Here is an 11,559-nt window from a genome sequence, read left to right on the forward strand (position 1 = left end):
CGGGCCGCAGCGCTCCGGCGCTGGCCCTGGGAGACGGCGGGGGCCCCTCTTCTGGCCTTCCAGGGCCGCAGTGCTCCGGCGCTGGCCCGGTGAGGCCGCGGGGGACCTCTTCTGCCCTCCCACAGGCTGCAGTGCTCCAGTGCTGGCCCGGGAAGGCAGCAGGGGGCTGCAGCGCAGGGAGCTGGGGGCGGGACTTGCTGCCACCGCCTCTGGCGCCTGGGCTCCCGGAGCAGCACTCCGGCCCCAAAAGACCCTTGCACACACTTATCCCTCTCACTTTTTTATTACTGATTAGCAGTGGCAGTGATGAGTTCTCCCATCATACATGCTGCCTGTTAGAGAGAAAGGCCTGAATTTTATTTGAAGTACCCAACTGGGAACATGGCTAACTTTTCAACAGTAGGGCTGCTATTCCCCTGATGGGGGCAGGGGTTTACCTGCTTTTGGGGGGCCCAGTCCACCACTGCCCAGCCGGCCAGCGAGGGGAGCCCTGCCCCCCAAAAGCCCCATCTGTGCCAATGTGCCTGGCACAATGACGTCACCCAGAGAAGACTTCACCGTGCAGGGCATGTTGTGCAGGGGATGCTCTAGCATTTGAGAAAAAACTCTATGTAACCATGGAGTCCCCCTGCAAATGTGCCCTGCATAATGATGTCACTTCCAAAAAATCCCGGGTATGGAGAGGGACCCTACTCAACAGATGCCCATAGCTTGCAAATACTTAAACAAGTCAAACTTTAAATGTCTTTACCAGTGAATGTGGAAATAACTTTGAGGCATAAGGTTTCCATCCTCAGGGTGGTGGCTGGCGATCCCACAGAATTACAACTGCTCTACAGACATGGATGCATGTACATGAGCTGGTTCATTATGGTAATAACTGTAAAGCTGCTCATTTGACCTATATTACCTGCAAGCCCCCAAGGTACAAAATAGATTAAACTATTATATCAGACATTTTTGTCAACTAGCAACAGATGGTGATCCCTTTTCCCATATCTGATTCACCAAGTTTATAAAGATACCATTTTTACCTTGAAATTGCTCTCCCACAAATGGTTAAGGTCAATATTATCATAAGCAGGTCATATTTTAAAAAAAGTAAGCTTCAGAACGTGGATGAATATTGATTTCAGCACTTCAGCAAGAAAGCCTTACCATGTGGCTATGACTGAGTGGTAAAATGTTTGTATAACACCCTACGCTGGGGTTTCCAGTAGGGTTTCCAGCCTCCAGGTGGGACCTGGGGATCTCCCGCTTTTACAACTGCTCTCCAGCTGACAGAGATCAGCTCCCCTAGAGAAAGTGGCTGCTTTGAAGGGTGGACTCTATGGCCTTGTACCATGCTGAGGCCCCTCCCCTCCCTAACCCCCCCTCTCCCGGATCCATCCCCAATGTCTCCAGGTATTTTCCAACCCAGACCTGGCAACCCTAGTTTCCAGGCCTGACCTGGCAACCAGTGGATGGCCAGTTTGGGTGACATAGAGAGCAGCTGTCAGTCACAGTGTGACATCACTTCCAGGAATCCCCCCAAGTGATGTCACACATCCCTAGATGACATTTCTAGGAATTATCGGAAACTCTATCATAAAACCATTTTTACCTCTAGACTGCTCTTCTGGTTTTCACCAGAAATGACATCCATTCTCTCTAGGAATCACCTAAAACACTATGGTTTTACTACAGAGTTTCCAGTCATTCCTAGGAAGGCATGACATCATGTCATAGTTTTCCTGGAAGTGATGTCACACTATTGCTCACAGCCGTTGTTTTTTTTTTAATTATTTCTTTTTCCTGCTGGCTTCTGGAGTGCTGGCAGGTAAGGCTTGCTGGTGGCATGAAATGTCCTGAGATGGAAAAATTCAGCTTTAAATCCAGGTTCTTCTGTGGTATCAAATGTGACAGCACCAGTAATTCAAGCATGTCACTGTATGTGAGATTTCTGTGCTAACATTTTCATTTTCTAGTTTTATTGCCAAGGCCCAACTTTTTTCCCTTTCCAATGACCTTCATTGTTTCAGTTTGTCTCCTACACTGCATCACATACACAGGAGATACTACTTTTCTTTCCCCTTAGCATTATTTTTTTCTCTGAGTTATAATTTTTGTTTAAAAAGTATAGTTCAGCTCAATAGCAACCAAAACTAAACCACCCAGTCTGAAGAATCCATGATGTCAACAAAACAATGGTCAACAGTCAGTATTACTGAATTTAATCTCATTATTTTCTGAAAACTGGAAACATTTTCTGGGTTTCCCTTCAGGTGTTTCCTCAGGAAGCAGAAGCTACTTCTGAGTAAATGTGCATAGGGTTATCATCATTAGGCTCTACCTTGTGATTCCATGCAGATTTAAAGCAGAAAATACAGGCCTAGACCCTGCACTCAATTATACACATGAAGCCCCCTTTGTACTAAACACATGCTTGTAAGCCATGAAGATGCTCCAATAAGTGACAACCACTTCTTTAGATAATAGAGCCTGATACAGAGCCTTGAATGGGTTGTACCGTGCATATAGAGCTCCTGCATATCTGAGGTTTGCAATTCACACTGGTGGTACATGCAAACTGCACTTAGCTTCTCTTTGCATATACAGAGTGCACCTCTTTCCACAGAAGTAAAATGGGAATGCTCCTGAGGTGTTAGTGTTCCTTGTACTTCCAAGGAATTGCTAGATGAGATGAAGATGCAGGAAGGATTATCCACTAGTGATCTGAGAACAGATGAGTGTACAGAGAATCCAGAATTGTCTTGTCACATACCCACAACTTCCTCTTAAGTGTGACAGGAGTGATTTGCAAATGAGATTGTCCCTGGCAGGTATCACTAAGCGGTAGGGTCCCGTGCCACAGTTTCACTTTGATATGGATGAGTCTTAATTCAATCCCACCTGAATGCATAATTACACTAAAAAGTATGAAGATCTATAATAAACTTTTCACCCCTGGAGAAAAGACACCAACCCCAAACCATAAACACAATAGCCTCTTTCGTAACATTATTGAAAATATAAAGGCCTGAAAAATCTCAGTAAAAGAATGGTAGAGAGTTTTGAAAGAGTGAACTGACAAATGAACCCAGTTGAAATAGTGCTCTTTAGATGGGCCTCTTTTGTTGTTCTTGCAAGAAATCCAAGCAAGCTAACATGATTTTGTAACTCTGCTGCCTGTTCAAAGCAAACGAAAAGCATATTTTCTAGTCTTACTTGAAATGGCAGAAGGATATGTATATTTAGGAAAAAACGAAAGCATATTTTCTAGTCTTACTTGAAATGCCTTAACATCCTCAAAATTCCACATTCACACTATGGAACATTCAAAAGATTACATTAACTTTAACCATATGGAGACATTAAAAAAACAGAATGAGGGAAAAGAAGTATACACAAAGGGAGAAAGGTCAACAAACAGAAGAGTTACTGTACCTCTGCAGAAGGCAACCAACTTCCAATAACTACAGTCTCTTGCTGCTCTCTGATAAGTGTGTCTTCTGGGCTACCGACCGCTGAACTACCTTCAATGTCAAAATGAAAAACGTTGCCCTCTATTGAGGCAGAGCTTAAGGAAAAATATTCCAGGAAGAAGAATATAGGAAAAACCAGGGGCCAGGCCAAGATCAAAGCCATCTCCTTCCCTTACATCCAGCAGTGATCTTGCAGCTTCTTAGTACTTGTTTTTGCTTCTGCTTTAATCGATACCCCCACTGGCTTACTGGCGCCTCAGTTATTGTAACTTTCAGCTTTCCCGTTTCCAGATGTGCCACTTCTAAGGCAGTTTTTAAGCAGATCCTTATTAAAAGAGTGCCTTTGCACTCTTTCTCTCCCTCTCCCTTCCTCTCTCCCTCTCCCTCTCTTGCTCTCTTTCTGAGCCTGTAGCTCCTCTTTCTCCCTAGAGGCTCCAGCTGAATAACATACAGATGGGCAGTGCTTAACCAGAGAGTGTCAAAATGCAGATTGTATTCCAGGAAAAGCACCACGAACGGCACAGCCACCTTATCTTAACTCCGTCAGGATATAGTCTGCCTCTGTATTCAGAGCTCTGGCTTCCTTCAAGGCTTCCTTATCATCACTCCCTTTTTACCTTTCCACTTGAGTCCCACCCACGCAAACTTAGGTCATGTTCGTATGAGAATCTGACTTTCCCACAACTGGAATCAGAGCCATCTGAGACAGTCAGCTGTCATAATGATATTTAGCACCATCAGTCACAGAAAATGCTGGATAAAACTTTATTAGCAGTTTCTGATCCAGGAGAACAGCAAGAAGAAGAGATTCTCTGTACTCCAAGAAGTGTCTTTTCTTTTAAGCAAGAATTCAAGTTCTCAAGATTCCCTAGAGCCTACTTGTCAGAAATATGTGCTTTTTAACACATTTAATTTGCCTCCCCAGTTTTCCTCAGACCCACCTCTCATCATCATGTCTGTCCATGAAAAAAGAATATCATTCAGCACAGTTTGGGAAAGTGACTTCATAATGCAAATGCATGAACTTTTATTTACAAAGAACATCTTGTTTTCCTCTTCAAGAGATGCTTTGTAAGATCATTGAAACAAGGCTCTCAGTGTATAGGAGGCTGCTGAGTACAACCACTGGAGCAGACCCTGTATTTTTCTCACTAAAGTCTTTTGCAGATGGTGTGTTGGCATGGGTAGAGTAAGGTTTCCAAGGTTGCTGAGAAGTTTGCCACAATTTTATTTTGTTAAAAGCAATGCTAACTACCTGCAGGAGTGGACTGGGAAGGGGGAAAAAAACCATGGAAAAAGCCTCCCCAGTCCACCCTGGCACCACCCCCAAAGGAGGGAAGGAGGAAGAGGAAATCTGCCTGCCCAGCCTATGGCCTGCCTTGGCCCCTCCCACCAAAAGGCGGGAGGGAGAGGCAGCCTGCCTGCCCAGCTGGATGGATGCTGCATCTCTCTTGCCAGGTGAGTTGTGTGAGGACTCCCTACTAGGACAAAGGCCAAGCCACACAAGGGTACCATCCAACCCTTGCTGTGGTAGTGCCATGTGAGTGCTGTGTAAGGGCCTGGGTGGGCATCAGACAGGCACTGCTCCTCTCATTGCACAAGTTGGGTGAGGGCTGAATGGACACCACTTCCTCTCACGAGGGACAGGTAGCTGTAACCTTCCTCTTGGTGTACAAAGGCTGGGGGTAGCCCGTTTGCCACTGGGCTGGCCAGGCTCAGTTGGGGCAGGATAGGCCAGGCCATTGGCTTGCTGGGAAATGTCCTGGTAGACATAATGGCCAGTCCATTCCTGACTACCTGGGTTTCTAACCAGTTCTTTCCACCTAAATTCTGCCCATCACAACAGAATAGTACTGTGGACTGTCGTCTGCAATTTCCTGGAATTGCTTCCTATAGGAGAAACTTTAATCACAGTCTTAAGCATAGCATCTCTTATGCATGGCAGTGGCCTTCCACTATCAACTGTACAGTGTGGATAGCTTGCCCAACATATTGGTTTACTTTTTTGGCTTCCCTGCAGCAGGGTCCAGAAGGAAAATCAGGCAGAGATTGCTAGATTTCCTAAATCGCACTCAAAACCAAGGGATAGGTTACTTTAGTAATTCTATATCTTACACTCTGCCTGCAAACTCTACCTTGAGAATCAAAACAGTCTCTTACTGATGGCAGCCAAATCTCTCAAAAGATGATAGCCAGGTACAGATGTTGACATCTCTTCCTATGGAACTACATATCCCATGACTTCTTGTTTTTGAGCCACAATGTAGATTTTTTGGGGGGTGCACCACCATAAGGTTGACAGCTCTGGATTGGGAGAATACCTGGAGATTTTGGGGGTGGAGCCTGGGGAGGGGGGCTTTGGGGAGTGGAGGGACCTCAGTAGGGTATAGGGTTACCAAGTACCTATCGCGAATCGGCGGGGGGCACATGCTTTCCCGCCGGAACATTCCTGCCTGTAACACACCTGCGCCACACTATGCTGTCACCCAGATGTGACGTCAGCATGCTGGCCACGTAGCTGGACGACGCTTTGGCAATGGGGCTGAAAACTCGATGGTACCATCGGGTTTTCAGCCTTATTGCTAGAGCGTCACCTGGCTACGTGCCTACGTCACGTCTGGGCAACAGCATAGTGCAGCGTGTGTGTTTTCCCCGCAGGAATGTTCCCGCCAAGAACTATGTGACCCCCACTGATTCACAGTAGGTACTTGGTAACCCTAGTAGGGTACATAGAGCCCACCCTGCTGCAGGGAAGCCAAAGCAACAATTTTCTCTAGGGGACCTGATCTCTTTGGTCAAGAGATCAGTTGTAATTCTAGGAGATCTCCAGGCCCCATCTAGAGGCTGGCAACCCTAACCACCAACTTTAGGAGTCACCTTATATTCACGCTCTTGCATTTGCCATCTCCAGTGACCAAGTATGTGCATGTGGGATCTGGAGACTGCAGTGCAAGTGTGTATTTTATTTAATAAATTGTAGCCATGTAGTCCAGTGGGAGATCTTGGGGCAGATAGTATTTCTCAGCCTAACCTACCTCAAAGGGTAGTTGTAAGGATAATGTAAGGGGAAAAAACCACCCATGTATATTGCCTTCATACCATTGATGGAAGGGGTAGGATTTAAATGAGATAGATGAAATGGTTTGTGCCTACCCATTAAAAGCCTTGTTGTAGGCTTAGGTTTTAACAACAAGTTAACCAATTGGCTGGAAGTTTTAATATCTGAAGTAAGGTTTGAAGTTCCAGCAGGAAAAGCTTGGCATGAGAACCTAGAAAGAATCCAGAGAGGCACATGGAGTTGAGAGTAGCCAGGAAGCCAGAACTCGGGATCCGTAAGTGTAAAACACCTTAAGATTCAAAACTGAGTACATTTTTGTCGAATCAGGCTGTCTTTGATATAGGAGTGGAGAAATAAAAGGGAAAACAGGTTTGGATGTTCCTGTGCTTGGAGGAAGATGGGAAGGATTTGCCTATCAGAGGCAAGTATTTTCATTGGTTATGGAGAAAGGCATTATTGGGCCCTGGGAACATTCCACACAGGGGACAGGTTTGGGAGTGGGGAGGAGTTTCCATGGTAGAAAATGTGCAAATAAGGAATTCTTTGGGACCAGAAAAAGATATATCAGAAGCAGACTAAATTACCTCAGAGGTAGAGCACATGGCCTGCAAATGAAAGGCTTGCAGAAGCTTTGTGTGGTTTTTCTTAACTTGGATTTGTTTAAGTAGGGTAGTGTCTCTTTACATGGTTTCTGTTATGGGTTTTTGCAGGATCTTAAATAAATAAATAAAAACAGAAGTTCCACACTCCAGTCATCAGCATCTCCAGTCAAAGGATGTCAGGTAATATACGTTGGGGAAGATCTTTCTTTGCTTAAAACTGTGCTCATCGGAGTAGACAACACAGAGCTAAGTGGTCTGACTCAGTATAAGCCAGGCAGGTACATCTACTTCATGCATCCATCTCTTGCACAGGCTGCTACTCAGAAGAGTCTTGCTGCTTGTTGCAGCTCTGGAGTGATTAACTCGTTGGGAGATAGGAGAGAATGCCTGAACTAAATTTGTGTGTTCTCTTTCCTCTAACAAGTTATTGTGACTGCTGCTGCATTTGTTGTCACAGCACTGATCTGTTAGGCAGAGAGGGAGCAGAGAGGTGCCTCAACTGACTCAGATGTTTGGCCTTTGCTTAGACTAAATAATGTAGAAACATTTTGGGGGAGGGAATTCTATTCTGCACTGTACTTGTGAGCAACAATGTGCTCGCTGTCATGGACTATTATGGTTTCTTGTTTCTCAGTGGGCAACAGCATAGGCTTCTAATTTTCCTGTATTAAAAAGTATGAATGTTTAATTGTCCAAGAACATTCTGTCCTCCATTTGAAAGGATTATTTTCAGGCTGTGAATGGGAATAACTTTTCTGTGCCTGTTGTTTTTTGTCATATGGCACATAAAATTTGGCAGTGGCTATAGTGATGGCCACAAACATGCATGGCCTTGAGGGGTATACAAATTCATGGCTGTTATCCATGGTGACTAATAAGATCCTCCATATTCAGGCATAGCAAAACTCTGAATAGCAGTGATGGCAGACAACATCAGGGGAAGGCCTTAGCCTTTAGACCCCATTTGTTTGGCCCTCCAAGGTATCTGGCTGGCCACTGCGTGAAACATATGCTGGAGAAGATGAACCACTGGCAATGTTCCCTCTAAGCTGTGGAGTCTTGTGAGCAAAAATTCTACTTTGTGAGCTACTGGCATCAAAGTTGAGAGTGAGCGATTGGGCTACTGCATAAATCAGTTTGCTCTGGAGCCATCCTTCATGAGCGAAGACAAAAATTTGTGAGCCAGAGGCTAAAAAACTGTGAGCTAGCTCACACTAACTCAGCTTAGAGGGAACACTGTGCAGATCTCTTCTTATATTCTTATGCACTTGTAGCATGCAGCCTGAAAGCAGATATGTAGACAGCAGCTTCTCATAGATCTTTGTTGCTTGCTTGTGTACTAAATCAGATATATGGAAGCAAACAGAAGCAGACATGTTACAATAGCAACTATGTTTCTTTATGGGGTTGGGATGTGAATCTTACTGTGCAAATGTACTGTGTGCATTGCTCTCAGAACCACAGCTGTACATTGCTAGAACTGGAGTCCCCAACCTTTTTGAGTCTGTGGGCTCCTTTGGAATTCTGGCACAGAGTGGTGGGCGCAACCACAAAATGGCTGCCACAGGAGGTGGAGGCAACCACACACACAGGAAGTTTGAGTGCAGCGGAAAAGATAATCTAATTAAAATATTCTGGAAAGGGGGAGTGAGAGAGAATAAATTCAACACCCTGGAGATCATTACATAAGCTTATAACATGATTAGTCTAATCTATTATTAATACAATGAGCTTGAATGTTTAAATCTAGCCAATATTCCCCCAAACCCAATATCAATTACTGTTTAAGGCAATCACAAAAGCATCAAACTTAAATGTAGCTTCTTAAAGGTGGAATTCAGAGTTCCTCAGCATCTCATTTCTTGGCATTTCTTTTCCTCAAATCATAGTCTCTTTTGGGGGCCGCAGCCCCCAACTCCGAATCAGAGTCCTCCTCGGTGGTTGAAGAAGAGTTTTCACCGCTTTCTTTATCCTGGTCATCATCTTTGTCGTCTTCTCCAGACCTTCCCAGTTGCTGCTTCAAGAACTCATTAGTTTTCTTAACAGAGTCAATTCTTTCTTTCCCCCCCATTTATTCTGAAGAGTAGGCCTTCGGAATACCACTTGTACTGTATGTTGTTTGTTTGTAAAAACAATGCCAAGTCTTTGAATTTCTTCCTCTTCTTTCTAATTTCAAATGGAATGTTTTTTAGTATCCGTATGGTATTACCGTTGATTTTCAGGGTTGTTTTCAAGATTTGGTCCCTCACATGTCTTTTTGAGAATCTAACCACTATTTCTCCAGGCAGATTATTTTTCTTAATGTATTCCAAATATGATCTATAGAACACATCCATTTTGCTTTGAAGGTATTCCGTTTTCAAATCTGCCACTGGTGCAAGTAGATCACCCAATACTTGTTTTAGATTCTCTCCTTTTGTCTCAGGAACCCCTTGGAATCTCAGGATAAAGCTTGCTTTTTCCATTTGTAGTTGCAAAAGCTGGGATTCGTCAGTAATTCTTTTCTTTTCCAACTCCTGTACACACTTTTTCACCTTTTTAGATTTGGCATTAACTTCCTTCAGTGTTTATGCTGTTTGCTCTGTTAATTTCTTAGTTTCATTCAGTTCCAGTTGTTGTGCAGCAAAGTTCTGGTTCAAAGTAGTCAAGTGCTGATTGATGTTTGTCATCTGGTCCAGCAGAGGGCGCAATGATTCAGCTAACAGCTGTGAAAGCTCGTTGGTAGCTTCCGGTCTTGGGCTTCTATTTCCCGAAGGAGGCTTGAGCTGCTATGGTTTCTCTTTCTCGCCTCTCCGTCCCACCATTTTTGAGGATTGTTTACTTTTAGAAAAGTTTGTCAAAGTCTCTGTTTTCCACCAGAATGCTTTGCTGTGCTCTTGTGTGCTTCTTAAATCAGTTCTAAGGCCTTTATGTCCGGCGCCCAGTTTTTAAAATGATCTCCTTGGATATCGTGTCTGGGAGTTCCCTCCCTTGCTCACTCGAATCAGAGGGGCTTTCTAGCCAAAACTCTGTGTTTTGCTTTCACCACAACTCACAGTTCATCGTTGGTCCTAGGACCTGCCTCAGGTATGTGTAAAATACCCAATCTTCACACGCTTGTCCCGGTCAGTGACTCTAGAGCCATACAGTCGCACAGCGGCAGGACCTTTAGGGTGGAGGGAAGCCTTGATTCCCCGGCATCGAGCCAGCAAAGAGGCAATCCCTCAAAACCCCCATGGCTAGGAGCCCAATCCCAAGGGCTCTGGGGGGGGTAGCGGACAATCGCACCCCCTCTTATCTGCTGGTGTTCGGATTGTGACCTCGGGAGCTCCCCAGGGTCGTGTCCACCATCATGCCGCCAAAAACCGGAAGTCCAACCAACTGAATCTTCAGTGGCCAGTCAAAAGCTCTGCTGGGCAAGAGTCCCACCTGGCCACTCCCAGGAAAGGTGTTGGTGGGCATCATGGTGCACACAGGGACCACGTTGGGAACCCCTGTGCTAGAGATTTGGTAGGCACATGCTGAGGACTGGTACAGGATGCATTTGTGGACATGTGACAACTGTGCAGAATAAACCAGTGTGGCCATGTGATCACGCCTCGCACACAGAGGACTTAACTGTGGGTTATGACAGACATGGAGCAGCCACCACTCCACATGCCTTTGCCTTCTTTGCCTCATAAATCTGGGTAAGTAACATCACATGAGATGTGACATCATTGCATTATATATTAACCTGACCCTGCCTTACCTCATTGTCTGCTGGGGTGGTGGGGGAAATGCAAGGCAATGTGCTGATATTATGGTGTTTTTTGGGGGGGGTCTTTTTTGCTGCTTTTAGGGTTCCAGCCAAAGCTGTGAAAGACCTACTGCCCAGCACTGTCTTCCTTTTTTCTGGAGAGCCTCTCCCTGGGGAAAGTATTGAAATCTGCTCTGCTTGAGATTTGAGATTTTGATTGCTGTTTCACTTCTGTTGCACTATCTGGGTGTAACGTATGTCATAAGTTGCCTTGAGTCCCACTTGACAGGGTGAAAGCATTTTAAAACAAAGTGTTATGCACTGTGTTAAAGGGAAGAGGGGTGAAAGTTGCAGAGTGGTGCCAGAGTTTTTCTTGTAAAGTCTAGTTAAGCCCCCAGGGACCTACTTCCAGCTTGGGTAGTGCTTCTCAATGGAACTCTTCATTTAATGCCTTAGGAAAGGGAAAACTGCTGTTTATGGAACATGGGTGGGACTTATGCTGAGGATTCTGCAGTTGGAGGGAACTAAGAAGGGGGAAAGTGCAGTCTGTCTGCCTTAATTGATTCATTGTTTGGAAGTACAAACTTAAAAACTTTCGAAAGCATCCATAGTGGGGCGCCTGCTCATGATGTGGCTGCTTGACAAGTCTCCTGCCTTAGGCTAGTTTGGCAGTTTGACAATCACAGTGATTGAACTGCACAGATCCTCCAGGAATGC

At 45.0% G+C, this 11,559-nt stretch overlaps 1 protein-coding gene across 1 annotated transcript in view; it reads right to left on the minus strand.

Annotated features, from left to right (window-relative positions):
* LAMA4 (laminin subunit alpha 4) overlaps positions 1-3,836 on the minus strand; it is a 155,022-nt gene extending 151,186 nt beyond the window's left edge. The window contains exon 1 of the mRNA XM_015412680.1: positions 3,427-3,836. Within this exon, the coding sequence (XP_015268166.1) occupies positions 3,427-3,627 (201 nt within the window). The 5' untranslated portion in view covers positions 3,628-3,836. The remainder of the gene's footprint in view (positions 1-3,426) is intronic.
* Between the last annotated feature and the right edge of the window lie 7,723 nt (positions 3,837-11,559).

The sequence above is a fragment of the Gekko japonicus genome, unplaced genomic scaffold (assembly GCF_001447785.1).
Source record: "Gekko japonicus isolate JY-2015 unplaced genomic scaffold, Gekko_japonicus_V1.1 scaffold410, whole genome shotgun sequence".
Classification (NCBI taxonomy): domain Eukaryota; kingdom Metazoa; phylum Chordata; class Lepidosauria; order Squamata; family Gekkonidae; genus Gekko; species Gekko japonicus.